The sequence below is a fragment of the Mandrillus leucophaeus genome, unplaced genomic scaffold (genome assembly GCF_000951045.1).
Source record: "Mandrillus leucophaeus isolate KB7577 unplaced genomic scaffold, Mleu.le_1.0 Scaffold353, whole genome shotgun sequence".
NCBI classification, from domain to species: domain Eukaryota; kingdom Metazoa; phylum Chordata; class Mammalia; order Primates; family Cercopithecidae; genus Mandrillus; species Mandrillus leucophaeus.
The window spans coordinates 2,842,507-2,861,223 of NW_012103732.1; the positions used below are offsets into that span (position 1 = coordinate 2,842,507).

An 18,717-nucleotide genomic window follows, 5' to 3' on the forward strand; every position below is an offset into this window, starting at 1 on the left:
TCTGCTTTAACCTGGCAATTAAATATTGAACGTTGTTAGTATTCTATACTATAACCTTTTTTCTTAGATGATGTTATCATTTCTATGATTTCTTGCACTCCTTGTGTGCCCCCAAATCCATATCATTAATTTTAATCTCTCCTAAGACTACAGATCCATAATATATGGGTACCAACCATACATGACTACCTTCTTGAAATTTACACCTGGAAATCATAAAGACATTTCAAACTCACCATGACCAAAACTAGACTTAGGATGTTCCCCTCCAAACAGATCCTCTTCTACTATTCCCTATCTCAGCTAATGGTACATCCATCCAATTGTAGAAGCCAGAGACTTAGACTTAGGAGGCAATTGGACACCTTTTTTATCTCCTACATACCAAATCCATTACTAAGTCTCATTAATTTTAACTTCTAATATCTACTCTCCATAGTACCAGTTTCACCTTAGTCCCAACTACCATCATCTCTCTCTTAACTACTCCAGTGACCACTAGCATTCTTCCTGTGTATATTTTGCCTTCCATTTCTAATATTCTCCAACTGTAGCAAGAGTTTTCTCAAACCCAAATCTATTTTCAAAACTGACATTTTATCATGGCATACTTATGGCTTACCTTCCATGAATTTACCATTATCCTTAAGTATGTATAAAAAACTAGCATAGCGTATAATATCTACATAGATGTGACTCTTACCCACTTCTCAACCCTCTTCTGATACCCGCTACTCTGTGAATTCTGCTTTCCACACATTTGCCCCTTTACATTTTCTTCCTATTCCATGTTCCTTTCTGCCACAGGATCTTTGCACGTGCTTTTCCCTTTCACTAAAATGTCTTTCTCCTTCACATCGGTAATGCCAGCTTATCTTCATCTTCAGCCCAAATGTGACTTCTGCAGGGAAGCCTTTTATCAACCCCGAAGACTAGTTAACTTCATTTTTACTACAACTTCTAATAGCATTTTTGCTTTTTATTCAATGAGTTTTTTAAATTGTTATTTTATCTTTATTTGTATGATCTCTTAAACTATATATGTATCCTCCACTAAATTCTGTAAGAATAAGGAATTTCTGCTTTTTGCTTACTGTTATGTCTCCATGGTTTAGCATATACAAGTTAAACAATAAATATTAGTTGAATGAATGAATAAAAAATTCTAACTAGTATTGTGCTCCCTAAGTGCTATATTAAAGTATTGTATTGCATAAATGCTATAATAAATGGTAGGGACATTTGATCTGTGTGGTAAGGCCCAGGCAGGGGAAGCACTGTCTTAATGAGGAGGTGACTTCTAGTATCCTTAGGAGAGAACATCTAGGGAGGAGTACAAAAAGAGTTTTGGTCTCCCAACTGCTGCTGAAAAACTGCTCTGCAGGACTGAGGAAAAGAGCTTAGAGATCTTGTCCTCTGATGAGGTGCCAAGCGTTGACATAGCGCCAATAGCTAGCGGAGAAGTAATGAGAGATTTAAACACCAGAGATCTTAAATGGCTGTTCCAGAGTGTGGATGGACAAGCAGTATGAAAAGATTTTCAGAGGGAAGTCAGTGTCTATGGAACAGTTATTTTAAAAAGTGAAAATGTCAACCGAACTAAGTATTTAGCATATGGACCTAGATATCTTAAGGTGTATATCTTTTCTATCATGGCTTAAATATATTACATAATTATATTACATAATTCAGAATATAGAAATGAAGCCAGCAATGTGATAATAGGAAGCAGCTATAGGTTTTCACATTGGTTTGCATACTTGTTTAGTTCTGTGATTTTGGAAAGTTAGCCTAGGCGTGCTTCAGTTCAGTTTCCCCATATATGAAACAGTTTATATTTTGGTGAGGATGTTGAGACATAAATACAAAACAATCTTATTAATCTTCTTGAAGACAGCATGCAATCCTATGGCCTACTTCCTCCATCTTGAAACATCTTCTTCCCTTGACTTCTGAGATATTCTCATGGGAGGGTCACAAGGACTCCATGAGCTCAAGTGCCTCAGTGGCATTCATCACGTGAATACTAAACTATCATTCATAGCTGCTGTTAGTAAAGAGCTATATATTTCAGAGAGTGGCAAGTTTTATCAATTATCTAAACGTGTTGAAAGGACTTACTTCAAGTATGATAAAGTGGAAGAAATATTGAACCTCTTTCTCACTGGGTCAGGAATGTGATGCTAGGGGAGACTTTTTCTGAACTTCCCTTAACAGATCAATATCTGATAGACAGGAACCAATAATAGTCAATGGCTCCAGGGAGGTAACTTCTGCTCCTCAAAAGGATGGTTGAGTTATTCAGTGTTGTCCAATGTCTTGGTGATTCAGGTGCTAGATTAGTATTGCTTGGAGGGAGCCCAAAACTAATGGCTGGAATATAATTTCAGTTGTACACCAGGGAGTGTAGATACAACCAACCTTGAAAAAAATGATACTCTTTAAAAATGTCAATCCACATTAGTGGACAAAGTTCTTTTAAAAATCAAGGCAAATTCTGTATATAAATATGCAGGTGAACTCTATCTGATTTCTAGTTATTAAATGATCTTTAAATATAAATATCATAGAGACTTGGCTATACCCATTATAGAGATTAAAATATATGCAGATATTTTCAGTGCTATAACTGTGTATAGTTTACACACTTTTGGTTAAAGTGAAGAGGAAAATATTTTGGGTTCCTCTCAACTTTTTTTCTCAGGCACTAAAATTATCTTCCTGGAGAAAGATGACACAATTGCTTTAAATATTTGTCTTTACTTCTTTTCCCAGAAGAGTTTGAAGGATACATTATGGAAAACCAAGAGTAGTATAACAGTAATATGGGGACTTCCTTTCTCCTTTTGTTTCCCCACATTAGGGCTTTCATCCTCAGTTTCTCTTTAGTTATGCCCTTGCCTTTGTTCTCTGAATCATGTAACTTATGGTCTCTGGTATAAACTTGGCCCAGTAACCCATGCCAAGAATCACCTGGTTGAAATCAATTTCTAGATACCTTAAATAACATGGCTTCAATTTGGGAATAAGGTTTGAGACCACAAACTTGATTTTGGGTCAAAAATGTCGTATTGTCAGTCAGGAGGTTGAATAAAGCCAGACATTCTCAAAGCTGGAAAATATAACATAGGCACCAAATATCAATCAGGTTGAATGGGAGAAAACATGGAGTAATGGAATGAGCATAGGTTTTGAAGTCAGAGAGATCTGGATTCAAAGTTCAGCAGACACGCTTATTAGCTTGGACTAGTTTCTCAATACTCCTGAAACAAGAATTAAGTGAGAGGAACACTAAGTGCCCGCATACATGCCCTATTTTGGATTTCTCCAAGCAGCAAACCCTGAGACAAGGATTCAAATGAATGTAGTTTATTTTCTTAGTGGAAGAAACACCGGAAGGGGAGTGGGGAGACAAAGAGAGAAAGAGAGCAAATAAAAATTTGTGTAATCAGCCAGGTGCAGTGTCTCCCACCTGTGATCCCAGCACTTTGGGAGGCCGAAGTGGGCCGATCACAAGGTCAAGAGATCGAGACCATCCTGGCCAACATGGTGAAACCCCATCTCTACTAAAAATACAAAAATTAGCTGGGTGTGGTGGTGCATAGGAGGCTGAGGCAGGAGAATCGCTTGAACCCAGGAGGTGGGGGTTGCAATGAGCCGAGATCATGCCACTGCACTCCAGCCTGGCAACAGAGTGAGACTCCATCTCAAAAAAAAAAAAAGAAAAAAAAAAATTGTGTAATCAAGCTAACTACCATAGGAGTGACCAGAACTTAAACTTAAACCTCTGGGGGGAAATTCTGAGAACCAGTATAAAATACATGTTTCAGAGTTATCCCAACAAAGGAGCAAGGATGCTGAGGTATTTATACCCCAACTCTCCTCAGTCATTGGTTGAGGGTCACTCTGATAGTGTTAATTCCTGCCACTTGCAGCCTGTCTTGCTGAAAAGTACAAGAAATTCAGGCTCTAACGGAGGTGAGCCAGGCCAGTGTGAACTGATAAATAAGGACAAGAGGATATGGGGTGATATAATTTGGCTCTGTGTCCCCACCCAAATCTCATCTTGAATTGTAATCCCCACATGTCAAGGGAGGGACCTGGTGAGAGGTGATTGGATCATGGTGGCAGTTTCCCTGACGCTGTTCTTGTGATAGTGAGTTCTCACAAGATCTGATGGTTTAAAAGTGTTTGGCAGTTCTGCCCCTGCTCTCTCTCTCCTGCTGCCATGTAAGATGTACCTTGCTTTCCCTTCGCCTTTTGCCATGATTTTAAGTTTCCTGAGGCCTCCCCAGCCATGGGAACTGTGAGTCAATTAAACCTCTTTATAAATTACCCAGTCTCAGGTAGTTCTTTAGAGCAGTGTGAAAACGGACTAATGCATGGGATCATTGACAGTGTCTTCTATGGCCCTACCCTTTATACCACTGAGATCTACTTATTCCCTATGTTAGGTTCCCTGAATTCTATCATTGATTCTTCAGGTTCATTGCTGGTTACAATTTATTTATGTATTTAAGCTTGATGACAATGGACTTAGTAGGACAGGATACAGTACCCCCTGCTGCAGATATTTCTGAATCTGCAAGTGATATTTATTATTAGATTCTTTACCACCTATTCCATCTTCCTCTCATCATTGGCCATCATCTCTGCTGATTTATGTTATTTGCCCAGTGGGGTCGCTGAGACCTTCATCCTTGAGGTGCTGAACTCCTGGTTACCATTCCCTTATCAGACTTGGTTACTGAAGTCTTCTGAATGTGATAGTTGTCAGTCATGAAAGCATTGAGAGATGCCCTGGTGAATCTCTAGAGTTACAGATACACCTCCCTACTCCCTTTATGCAGTAGCAAGCCCAGCTCCTCATGATAAATAGGGTTAATCACCCTGACCAGCATAGTAATTCCTTTCTTTGCCTGATAGACTGCTGGCATGGGGAGCCAAAAATGATCAGATGGTAGCTATAACTTTAGGTTTAGTGGGATCCTAAATGGTCCCCTTGTAGAGGTGTGTATACCCCATCCCACCCCACCATGGAAACCAGAACCTCTGCTCCTCCAGAGCTTATAGTTATTGGGATAGGAAGCACAAATTTGTCAAGTGGATTATCAGAATCTTTGGTGGGAGGGGCTGCTCCTACTTTCACCCCTTGTCTCTCAGACCTATGTAGTTTGTCTGTTGAGGCCACAGTACCATACAATGGCTGTTGGCTAAAAGTAAGTATCAAGTCTTGAGGGACAGTGTTCTAGCACCACTGAATGTCATTCCCAAGCTATGAATTTTGGAGTCCATTCCAATTTTCTGCTAGTCTTGCAGCTTCTGCATGATATATAAATGGTAGGAACAATGTACCCCATGGTCATGTGGCCTGAGCAATAAGGCTACTCATATCCTAGTTTGAACCTACTGCAGAGCCTTCTCTTGGCCTGAGCCTTACCTCACATCAAGTTGGAAATTAGGACAGTATGACTGATACAGCTAAGATTTTGTTTAAACATTCTATTGCAGCATGAGTACATACCAAAAACTTGAAGAAAGTTTGGGAACTAATTGATGAATTTTTATAAACATACCTGAATGTAGCTAAGATTTTTCACAATGATTTTATAAAAATAGTTTGATAGTTTCATAAACCAGTAATGCTTGGACCCCATTACTACTTGGAATTTAAAAATTCTTTAGGCCAGTTTGTGCCCCAGAAATACAGCACTTATTGGAGTATCAGCTGAGTACAACCCCGTCATAAATTCATCCTGTCTCCTAATACAAGATTTATGAGTTCTATGGGATTTATAACATTTTCCCCTCTTTGTATTATGGTGGAATTCAACATGTACATATTTGATACATACATACGTGTGTGTGTGTGTGTATGTGTGTGTGTGTGTGTGTGTGTATATATATATAAAATTTCCCTTTCTGTCATTTTTTGTAAGGCTAATCTCACTTTCACAGCTCCACCAGCTCAAAGGCTGAGGGAACATATGCTTCTCCATATGCCCAACACAGATTCCTCAATGCATTTATTACTCAGAGCTTGGTGATTGAAGAATGTTTGTACTATTTTATTTTTCCTCATAGTGAGTCATTCTACTGTACATTTAAAAATCTGTGATAAGTTGAAAGATCCAAGAATTGAGGTACATGTCAACAAACAGCTTTCCATCTGGTAAATGAGAGATTTTATTTATAACCAGGTATTCAGATACAGTGGTATAAAGTGACATTCAAATGATTTTATTCCATGACTGAAGGGCTAAGGAAAACACTAACCATGTCCAATCCATTCACCACACTGCAACCAGATCAGGAAACTCCTCTGCCTTAAACTTTCCAATGGGCCTAAAATCCACACCTTGGGATATTAAGGCCCTCCACAATCTAGCTCTCGGCTCCTCCTTCAGACTAGCTCTCAAAGATTCCCTTTCCTTTCTACACTCCAGCCAAATGGGATCTTTCAGTTCATTAAATGCCTTAAGTTAGCACTCAACTCAAGCATAATATACAGGTAGGAAATGTTCCAAACCCAAATCAATGTAATATACAACTTACTACCAAGTAGCATTTTTCATCCATTGAACCCCAAAGGAGCATCTAGAAGTCAGTGTTTAGGGTTTAGGATGGAACTAGGGACAGCCATTGTGAGGATCTGTTTTAGATTTTTAGTCCAAAGTCTCAGCTAGTGAATTCTTCCTTTGGCACCACATTTGGAACTACTGCAGAAGTCAGACCCAGACTAATCTGCAAAATAATTCAGAACTCCTGGGATGTTCAGAACTGATAGACTTGATTCCTCTGGCCCTTGAGTTTAGTAACACCCTTCTTCTCTCTTTACCACTCACCCAAGGAGGGAGGTTTCCTAGCTAACAGTGCCCCACCAATTGCCTAAGGAGTTATTCCAATTTGAGACATGTTATCAGAGTTTTACATGGGAAACCTGAGTTGGCCCAAAGTTTAAGCACAAGCTGATGGATTTTGTGTATCATAAGGTTATGAGATGTTCCAAACACCATTCCAAGCCAAGGGGGAGGTGATCCGGGACTTTTTCATTTTGTGTCTTTGAATCTTCTCACTTTTGTTTCAGCCAACCTTTTGGCAATGCGTCCTCATCATTTTTTTTTTCTATAAGTTTGCCTACTCATTTATGAGCAGAAAAATCAATCACTTAACATTTAGAAAGCCTTTAAATGTGCTTAGTTCACTAGTAGAAGCTTTTGGATATAAAGCAAGTGTCTTCACAAAGTTTGAATCTGGGTGAATTGAACAGATAAAACTTTAGTTGATGAAATAATGAAGTGCTAAAATGTGTAAGCTTGCCACTGTGAAGATAAATTTCTAGTGAAGACTTCACTGGGATAGTGAATTTTTTGTGGCAAATTAAAGGAAGAGTAGGATTAAGATAAAGATAAAAGGTTATAGGGAATTATTGCACGGATGGTATCTTAGCTCTGGCTGCTATAACAAATATACCATAGACTGGGTGGCTTAACACACATTTATTTCTCATGGTTCTGGAGGGTGAAAGTCTAAGATGAGATACAGCACAGTTGCATACTAGTGAAGGCCTTCTTCCAGGTTTCCCAGAGTGAACTTCTTGTATCCTTATGCAGAAAGAGGTCAGGCTAATTCTCTAGCCTCTTTTAGAAGGACTGTAATCCCATTCATGGGGTCTCCACTTTCATGAACCCAGTTATCTCCCAAAGCCCCCAACACCAGATACATTGGGATTAGAGTTTCAACATATGAATTTTGAGGAGGGGCAGCACAAACATTTAGCCCATTGTGGGTGCAGCCAAGGTGGACCTGCGCAAAGGCAGAGGCAGGAAAGAGGATGCTAACTGGTCCTAACCCTACTGCCTGTGCTTCAGAAAGCACTGCCTACATGCATCAAGCCTTACCATGCATGCAACAGAATCTCCTGGAGAAAGATTGTCGAAACACAGATTTCTGCCCTGTCCCCTGCTCCCCGCCTCCACTCCCCACCCCAGAATTTCTGATGAGATGAGGCTGGAGAATTAGGATTTTAAACAAGTTCTCAGGTGATGTTGATGCTGCTTGTTTGGGGCCCAAGCTTTGAAAACCACTGGTCTAGACTGTGTTGATAACTGGATGGCTTAAAACACAGTAAATTGCATCTGCTAATGATAGTGCTGCCAATTGCCTCTCTCAGTGATACCCTTTGCTCTGAATTACTTTCCACCCTGAAGCATATGATGCTCCCATTCTCACCTCTAGATTGCTCAGTCCACCTTCCCTTCCCCATGCCGCCCTATTCCCATGTCCTTAAGGCTGTCACCAGATTGAGTTTAACTATTTCCTGCCTTTTTTGTTGTTGTTCTCCTTGTAAGTTGATTTCCCATTTTTTGACTGTTAGACAATCTAAATTTTAGATTTCTAGATTTTAGAAGGGAAAAGTAAATAATGTTATCAGTTCCTTTGCTCTCCTGCTGATTCACTGGTAAATGAAAGTGGTGATGTGAGAGACCTGATTTCTATTTTCTGTTCAACACTGATGATAATTTTTCAAGCAGAAGCATATCTGCCTTGGAATTCTTTCCCTTTGATGAAATGATTACGCAAGTAGGTAACAGTGTAACAGCAGTAGTTCTGATAATTGAATGTTGATGTAAGGCTTTACATATTAAATAATTAGATTACAGTTGATCCTTGACAGAAGCTTTGAATTTTTTTCATCTGCAATCACAGTATAGAGCACAGTATATAGCAAATTACAAACTAGCGAAACCCATCAGAACTCTCAATTAATAATGAAAGGAGTTAATAGCACATAGTAGGCATTCATATATTAGGTGAATAAACAAATGAATGCATTCCAAAAAATGCATAAATAGTTTTTCTTCCCTCCACGAAACAAAAACAGACATAGTTCCATGAAATATAGGCATGGGTATTTTGTATCAGTTTTAAATTTGGCAGGGTACCAAATGTTAATTTGCTTTTAGCTAGTTGAGATTAAATGTAATTCCTTCCCCAGGCAACCCTAAAGTAAGTAAGCATGAAAGCATTTTCAGAGTAATCTGGGAGGAATTGACATTTAAAGGAGCTAGCATTACATCTGTACTTTAAGGCTATTAATTTCATAGATAAATTAACTTCATTACTCTATCTTTATCTTGCATTTTGAAAGGACTCCATCAACTGGAGGACTGAAAGCTGAGGGTCAATTGAAACTGCTCTTATCCCAGCCAGGTTGTAACTGGAACTTGCTTCTGGAAACCCTTCTGCATCATGATGGACTTTTACTGAGAATCTTGCTGAAGAGCTCAAGTGAGTATGGGTAGTTATAAGAATGTCCTCGAAAAACCTAGTCATTACTCGAGTTGAATAACAGTTTTTTTCCTAGGCAAACATTAGAAGAAGGATGTAAACCAGTGGCATGTATCAACATTCAGTTGGGTTAGCAGCAAACAAAAGCATTAAATCGCTTTACCAACCTATTTGAAAGAATTTATTTCAAAGACTCTGAATGAGAGAAAACTATATTTTTATATGACACTGTTCTATCACAATTACCATTATATAGAAATGTATCAATATGCAGGGTTTGAAATGCCTAAAAAAAATGTAGGAATGCAGTTATGTTTCCAAAGCACAATCTGAATTAGACCTAGAGAGAGAGAGAGAGAGAGAAAGAGTATTAGATTAACACTGGGAATTTCAGTGTATCATGAAGAGTGCTTGTGCAACTTACGAACAAGCAAGCTGTGGCCTACAGCTATATCCGTTGGAACATAGAGTAGTAATCACCAGAAAATTCTGAATGGAAATTGAGGAGTAATATAAGACCGTGCTTCTCTTAATTAGTTTCTTTTTTTCCCCTGTAAATGCTTTTTAAGAAAATGGTAAGTAATGTTATATCAGTATAATATTACATCTCACTGTAGTCCCACTTCATCTAGGAAGAGCTTTTCACCATTTTCTCATACTCCTGTGCATCTCTCCTATTCCGTACCACAAGTGAAGCCTGATTACTTTATCAATTACTAGTTTCATTGTAGGTTTCCCAAATCAAAATCTTTCTTCTCTAATTCCCTATCACCTGCAGGACCCAAGTCTCTTCACCATTCAAATATGATCCAGAATAGTTTTCTAACCTTTTCCCCACTATTTCCTTGCACACACCACCCACTTACTCCTGTAACAGTTGTTGTCCCCAAAGCCCCAAGCATGCGTTCACTCCACACCTTGGCTCACCTGTCTTTCCTACTTAAAGACCTGCCATAAACTACTTAGCTTCTACCAGTCTGCAAAGGCCAGCTGATGTTTCAGAGCTTTGAATGCTCCATCTTACACTGATCTCTTCCTCCCCTGAACTTCATACTGAACTTTCATCTTGGCTACTTTATTTGCGCTTAGCATGCACTGCCTTGTATTTTTATTGTGTTTATATATGAATGAGGCTAATGTCATTAGGCCCTACCAGCCTGTTAGTATACAAATGAGCTTCATAGTCTTTCCTTGTGTAAATAGCTCCAGTCATTTCTGGTAATTTTTGTTATCTCGCATCTGCTCAGGACCTGTGCCCGGTATTCTCTCCCATCCACCTTGATGTTTGGTTCCCAAAAGGCACTTAGGAGCAGTGTCTCTTGTAAGAATATTGCTTCTCTCCTGGTGCTCTCCAAACTCTAAAGCCATGTGGTGCCAAAGGTCATCACAACTCCTCAGGCCTCACTGTATTCCAAGCAGAAAGGCAAAGCTTGCTCCCTCCCAAGCCCAGAATCTGATTTTGTTTCCTTAGCTCCCAAGCCGTACTGTTTGGAACTCAAATCTCACAAAGTTTATCCGAAAACAATTTATTTAGCTTCAGGCTTAACCACTCTCCTAAAGAGAAAACTCACACTAGGGAATCTACTTCCTCAAGTAACCAACATTTGCCGTTCACTTATTAGTTATCAGGCACTATGCTAAGCATTTTATATGTGTTATCTAATTTGATTCTCTCTATAATCTTATAAAAGATATACTATTGTTACTCTCATGTTAAACATAAGGACATTGGCATTGAAGATAATTATTACTTACCCACTGATACACATATCTGATAAATACTGAGTAGATCTAGATTTTGTACCCAGCCAGAGCTTTCGGTCCCCTGCTCTTCCAATACAAATACTCATGCAAATTAAACCCTGAAGCCAAATAGTGTAGTATTGGGAAGAATTGTTCTGTCCACTCTCAGGTTGGATCAACCAGGACATCTTGGTACACATGCATTTAACTTGCCTTTCCAGCTAGGTAGGCAAGGCTGTACTGTAGATTTTTATATTCCTCCTTAAGCTGGCACAGTGCTTTTTACATAAACAGTCCAGTAAACAGTGTTTGGCCAATCAGTGATCAATTAGAACAGAAAACATGGCACTTCCCTTAAACTTTATAGTCTAAGTGCTTGTCAGACAAAGCAGCTACGTGCAAAGGATAATATCTAACAAAGCTGAGAGTTACTCTCATGTAATCTTTGAAACTCACAGGCATGGTCCTGTAAGAGAAATGGTCTCCTACTGATAGAGTTATGGAGAATAGATTGTAAAATCAATTGAGATAAACCTTTTGACTATGTTGAGATAGCCACTAACTACAGGAAGTACAATTATAGTTATGAATATTTAACCATGTTCTCTTACAAGTGAATCCTACAATTACTTATCAAAAATAATTATGTCCATCTTCTGATATGTATAACACGATGTTGCTTTAAAGAAGCTTGGAGTTATCAAAGGTATCACATTGTACTACTTTTAGTTCTGGTTCTTATGGAGTACAGCAGTGTATTTACCCAACCTGCTCAAAAACCCATCATTTTAAACAAAGACTATTAGACTACATGGCTGCTGTCGTATTGTCTTGTACTGAATTTTACTAGCTACTTCAAATACCATAAGGATAAAGTGACTAAATTTACTAATCAATTGATTGACCTAGTTCTTAATCTCCAATAGAACTCTTGTCACTTTAAATTAGAAACCATATATTCATGGAATCTTGTTAATTATAGTAATATAGAAATTATTATGCACACAAAAATTAATTTGTAATATTTTAAAAGATATTTTATTATTTGATTAAAAGTCTCATGATATTTCAGAGTGCCATTTTGTAATTTAGAAGCTTGATTATTTTAGGAAATATTAGCAAAGCAAAATCTTAGAGTAAAATACTACAAATTATATATTTCAAGCAACATAATTGTCAGCTTTTTATGGGGGAGTTTTTTAAAAAATAGTGTGTTTTTCACTTCTTAAGCTAATAAGCAACTTCGGCAAAGTCTTAGGATACAAAATCAGTGTGTAAAAATTGCTAGTATTTCTATACACCAACAGTAAAGCCAAGAGCCAAATCAAGAATGCTTCCATTCACAACTGCCACAAAATGAATAAAATATCTAGGAATACAGCTAATAATGGAAGTGAAGGACCTTTACAAGAAGAACTACAAACCACTGCTCAATGAAATCAGATGTGACACAGACAAATGGAAAAACATTTCGTGCTCATAGAAAGGAAGAATCAATATCATGAAAATGGACACACTGCCCAAATAAATTTATAGATACAATGCTATTCCCATTAAGGTACCACTGACATTCTTCACAGAGCTAGAAAAAAACTATTTTAATTCATATGGAACCAAAAAAAGAGCCTGGGTAGCCAAGGCAATCCTAAGCAAAAAGAACAAAGCTGGAGGCATCATGCGACCAGACTTCAAACTATACTACAGGGCTATAGTAACTAAAACAGCATGGTACTGGTATAAGAACAGACATGCAAACCAATGGAACAGAACAGAGAACCCAGAAATAAGACTGCACACCTACAACTATCTGAACTTTGACAAACCTGATACAAGCAATGGAGAAAGGATTCTCTATTTAACAAATGGTTCTGGGAGAACTGGCTAGCCATATGCAGAAAATTGAAACTAGACCCCTTCCTTACACTATATACAGAAATCAACTTAAAATAGATTAAAGACTTAAATGTAAAACCCAAAACCATAAAAACCCTAGAAGAAAACCTAGGCAATACCATTCAGGACATAGGTATGGGCAGAGAAGTCATGATGAAGATGCCAAAGGCAATTGCAACAAGAGCAAAAATTGACACATGGAGTGTAATTAAACTAAAAAGCTTCTGCACAGCAAAAGAAGCTATCAACAGACTAAACAGACAACCTACAGAATGGGAAAAAATTTTGCAAACTATACATTGGACAAAGGACTAATATACAGCATCTATAATGAACTTAAACAAATTTACAATGAAAAAACAACTAACCAGATTAACAAGTGGGCAAAGGACATGAACAGACGCTTCTCAAAAGAAGATATACATGCAGCCGACAGTTATATGAAAAAAATGCTCAACATCATTGATCATTAGAGAAATGCGAATCAAAACCACAATGAGATACTATCTCACACCAGTCAGAATGGCTATCGTTAAAAAGTCAGAAAATAACAGATGCCAGAAAGGTTGTGGAGAAAAAGGAGCAATTTTACACTGTTGGTGGAAGCATAAATTAGTTCAACCATTGTTAGGTACAGAGTTTTTCTTGATAAACAACTGCTATGGTTTGAATGTCTCCTTCAAAACTCATGTTGAAATTTAATTGCCATTGTAACAGTGTTGAGAGGTGGAACCATTAAGAGTTGATAGGGCACGAGGACTCTGCCTTCATGAATGAATTAATACCATTATCATGGGAATGGTTTAGTCATTGCTCAAGGGGATTCCTAATAAAAAGGATGAGTTCAGCCCACTTCCCTGTATCTTGTTCACTGGCTTCTGCCTTCCACCCTTTCACCATGAGATGACCCTCATTAGATGCTGGAGCCATGCTCTTGGACTTCCCAGCCTCCAAAACTGTGAGCCAAATAAACTTGTGTTCTTGTTAAATTACCCAGTCTGTGGTATTGTGTTATAGCAGCAGAAAATGCACTGAGACAATAACCACATACTATAAAGATTAAAGCATATGGGATTCATCTCATTGTGAAAGTGATGTCTGTAGCTTTTTGTTTTGCTCTGTGGAAATTATTTCTCAGAATTTATATGTGTTTCAAAAGAATTGACAGAGCCTATAGGAAATGGCTCTCTTGTAATCTGAGATGCAACTTCACTGAGCATCAGAAAATAACAAAATTAAATAAGTGAATGGTAAGGATTTATAATATATGCCTCATAGCCTGCAAACTTTTAGGAAATGGAATTATGTCTTTGCCATGTAAAATAATCCGCTCTGTGTAAAATATGTAGCATTTTGAAGGAATGATTACATTGCTAAAGTTAATAAAAGTAAACTGATTTCACATGGTAGGTGACTTTTAACACTCTGAGTACAGTTCAGTTGGCAGGAGAAGGTAATGTTTGTTGGTTTTAAGTTAGGTCATTTTAAATCTGCAGGGAAGAAAGTCTCAACTACAAATTATCACAGAAGATTTTAAAATTGTGAGACACTATTTTGAATTATTGACTTTTAACACCCAAGGCAATTGTTCTGGTAATTATCTTGCTGAGGCCACAAGGTCTTACAGGTTTCTTACATGTGTCATCAAAGGAACAAATATTTGGCAATTTCCCAATTGTTAGCAGGTAACCTTTCCTGCTAGTGACATTTGAATGAAGTGTGACTAACATTCTTTCCTTTGCCTATTGCCCCAAGAATAATTGCCAGTAAAACTTCTTGACTTCTGATAATATTAATTTGTAATATAGTAACAACAGCAAACTAGTAAATGCATACTATTAACATGTTCCAGACGTCGTTTCTAAGTAGTTTAAATGTGTTTACTTATTGAAACCTCATAACAGCTCTGTGTGGTATGATTGTCATTTCCCTTTTAGAGATGAGGAAACGGAAACACAGAGAAATCCAAGTTGCACAACTAGTAAGTGGCAAAGAAGGATTTGATCTAGGCAGCTGGCTTTCAAATTCTGTTTCCATTCAACACAGTATATGGCATCCATGCAGCACCACAGAACATTTACCAAATATCAATATTGCACAATTCATGGGAACTATCAGAAATCTCAGTAGTATATAATTTTCATAGTACCTTTTGTACTTTTTAACTTCATGACAAAGTGCCTAAAGTTAACGAAGAAAAAGATCTAGAGAAAATTCTGGCTAAACGGCTACTACCACTAGCAAGTAACTGTTGCCTTAAAGAATGAATCAACTCAAAATTATCTTACCATATAGTTAATATTTTCTTGGTCTTTCAGGTAATATTTGGCATTTTTGGCAGCAGATTGGTGTTTTGTTGTGTATGGTGTGTGTGTATGTGTGTGTGTTTGCTGTTATCTTTTTTTTTTTTTAGTTCTTTATTATTAGAAATGGGGTCTTGCTATGTTGCCCAGGCTGGTCTCAAACTCCTGGCCTCAAGCAGTCCTCCCACCTTAGCTTCCCAAAGTGCTGGGATTACAGATGCCCAGCCATGTGTTTTGTTTTATAAGTGTCACCAAAGTGCAATTTAATAATTGCCTTGAAGGAGGTGACCTAAAATTATCCATTGTTAGCCCACCTAACCATGATGTCATAGCTGCTTTTGCTAGTAATGATGTCTGCACTACAGGACTCTGATTTGTTCAATCTTTTTTTTTTTTTTTGTCACTTTCTTTACTAAGAACAATAGACCCATATTTGTGTGTCACCATATGGCATCCTATCCCAAGATCCTATCTAAGAATGCTAATGAACTAGTTTACAGGTATCAGTGGGCTCCATAAAATTATTGGTCCCAGAGTTACCATTTAGGTTTTTTTGAGACTTCATGAGGGTGAGGTGGGGGTGGTGCTTCTAGGGGAGGTGGTGGGATATGGATTATGTAAAATAAGGCTTCTTGTCTTTAAAGTGCAAACATATTACCTGGGGATCTGGTTAAAACTGCAGATTCTGATTCAGTAGGTCATGGGTGGGGCCTGAGATTATGTGTTTCTCTAACAAACTCCCAGGTGATGCTGCTCCTGCTGCTGCTGGTTCCTGGGCAACTTTCTTAGTAGCAGGATACCAAACAAGGCATCTGCTGCTATAGAAGGCAAAAGAATTTGAGTATGTGGCTTGTCCTCGTAACATATTATAGGCCTATAAAAAGACAATTTACTTAAGAATTATTACAAACCGTTTTACCAGGACATTCATAGTGGTCAGCAAGCATAATCTTATTCACATACAGAACTGATTATGTTACCCGCTTGCTAAAAACTGATAGCGGCTACCCAATGCTTTTAGAGTAAGAACCCTAATCCTTGCAACACCAACAATCCCCTGCATGCTCTAGATGTGGCCAACTTGTGCAGCTCATCTCATCCTACTCACCCCCAGCATAGCATGCTCCAACACAGAGTCATGCATTCTCTGGTTTAAGTTGTGCATCACAGATTTGTATATTTATAATAGCAATCTCCCTGCAGAAGTCACTTGAAGAAAGGGGCAGCTGCTCTAACACCAGTGACTTTTCAATTGTCCCATATGCCAAGTTCTTTCCTGCCACAGAGTCTTTGAAATGTTGTTTTTATTTATTTATTTTTTCTACCTAGACCCTTTCTTGTCTCTATTTACCTGGCATCTGTGAGTCACCTTTTGGCATAAATGTTATTTCCTGGGAAGTCATCCCTGATTATCCTGGCTGGGTGAGGTCCCGCTTTACTTCTTTTTGTTACAATTTTAAGTGAAATGTTAATTGACATAATTGGCATTTAATGTCTATTTCAGCCACTATGAGTTTTAGGAAGTCAGGGATAGCTCATCATTTTATCCCCCGTGCCTGGCCTGGTTCATGACACTGTAGACTGGTAATGACAGCATAGAACATGCTTTAAAAAAGTATTTGTTGTCCGGGCGCGGTAGCGGGTAGATCAAGCCTGTAATTCCAGCACTTTGGGAGGCCGAGACGGGCAGATTACGAGGTCAGGAGATCGAGACCATCCTGGCTAACACGGTGAAACCCCGTCTCTACTAAAAAAACACAAAAAACTAGCCGGGCGAGGTGGCGGGCGCCTGTAGTCCCAGCTACTCGGGAGGCTGAGGCAGGAGAATGGCGTAAACCCGGGAGGCGGAGCTTGCAGTGAGCTGAGATCCAGCCACTGCACTCCAGCCTGGGCGACAGAGCGAGATTCCGTCCCCCCCCCCAAAAAAAAAAAAAGTATTTGTTTAATGATTGCAACCTACTCAATTTCCATGACAATTCTGTTTTATTCATTGATCTCTCTAAACTCTCATTTTCTCATTTCTAAATGGGGTACTAATATTGACCTTATTAATTCATTCTGAGCTTTTAAAGGGTAAATAAACATAAAGTACTCAGTGCATTACCTGGCACATGGTAGGTACTTAACTTATGTTAGATTCTTTTCATTTTTTTTTTTTTATATTGAATGCCTGGAAAATATGTCTGATGCATTTTTTATCCTCTGATTACTCCTGTGCTCTTTATGCAGTGGTCTGTCCCTGCGCTGCTCAGTAACCCTCCCCTTCCGCCTAAGCATACATTTCAGGGTCTCCTGGGAGATGAGGTTCTCACTTTTGGACATCTTTGTGCCTAGGAAGGTGTTGCCCTAGCAGCTGTCGTGTATTTGAAGATGAGACGTAGACCAAGTAAATATTCTCAAGTTCTATATATTTAGGACTCCTTGAGAATCTCTGCATATAACTTGGGAGATTGGCAGTTTGAATTTTGCTGTGATGTTTCACCTGCATTGAATCAAATCTAATCTGGCTTGGCAGTGACTGAAATATTTTATATTCTATCTCTTCATGGAGCTTAGAAAATGTCTAATATGACTGTAGAAACGTGTCTTCCTTAGTAGTTAATGTGCTTCTAGTATTAGTATGTAAAATGATTGGGCATTATATTACAAGTAATACTATTATGATGAATTTCTGCAGCATCTTTTCCCAAGCAACTCAAATGATTTAATATATTATTTCATTTATGACCTGGGATTATTAGGACCATTTTGCAAATGAGAAAAATTAAATACAGAAAAATTGAGTAAATTGACCACTTGATGTTTTATGTGGTCCTTGCTAGAAAAGCCATTATTTCCTGAAAGTCTATTGTTTTAAAATGAATTCTGAAATGAAAACATGAGACTTCGTGAGGGTGATTTTTTTTTGAAATAAGAAGTAATATTCTTCTGAGTTAATTTCTGATATGATTTTATTTTTATTTATTTATTTATTTAAAAAATTTTTTTTTTGAGACGGAGTCTCGCTCTGTCGCCCAGGCTAGAGTGCAGTGGCGCGATCTCGGCTCACTGCAAGCTCCGCCTCCCGGGTTCACGCCATTCTCCTGCCTCAGCCTCCCGAGTAGCTGGGAATACAGGCGCCCGCCACTACGCCCGGCTAATTTTTTTGTAATTTTAGTAGAGACGGGGTTTCACCGTGTTAGCCAGGATGGTCTCGATCTCCTGACCTCGTGATCCGCTGGCCTCGGCCTCCCAAAGTGCTGGGATTACAGGCGTGAGCCACTGCGCCCGGCCTCTAATGTGATTTTATAAGTAAATTCTCTATTCAACTAATATTTAGTGAGCATCAAGTATGTATCAGGTCCTGTTTTAGACTGCAAATAAAATGGTAAACATGCCACGTCAAATTGCCTTCATACATTAAGAGCACAACATCACCTCGATCAGCAGGCTGAACTGTCTACTCTTTCTGTACAGAGATTCTGGTGCAAGGAGACCCTCTCTACTC

General features: G+C 38.4%; 1 protein-coding gene across 1 annotated transcript in view; it reads left to right on the plus strand.

The window, feature by feature from the left end:
- KIAA0825 (KIAA0825 ortholog) overlaps nucleotides 1-18,717 on the plus strand; it is a 498,815-nt gene that overhangs the window by 182,281 nt on the left and 297,817 nt on the right. The window contains exon 15 of the mRNA XM_011989441.1: nucleotides 9,152-9,291. Coding sequence (XP_011844831.1) covers nucleotides 9,152-9,291 — 140 coding nt within the window. The remainder of the gene's footprint in view (nucleotides 1-9,151; nucleotides 9,292-18,717) is intronic.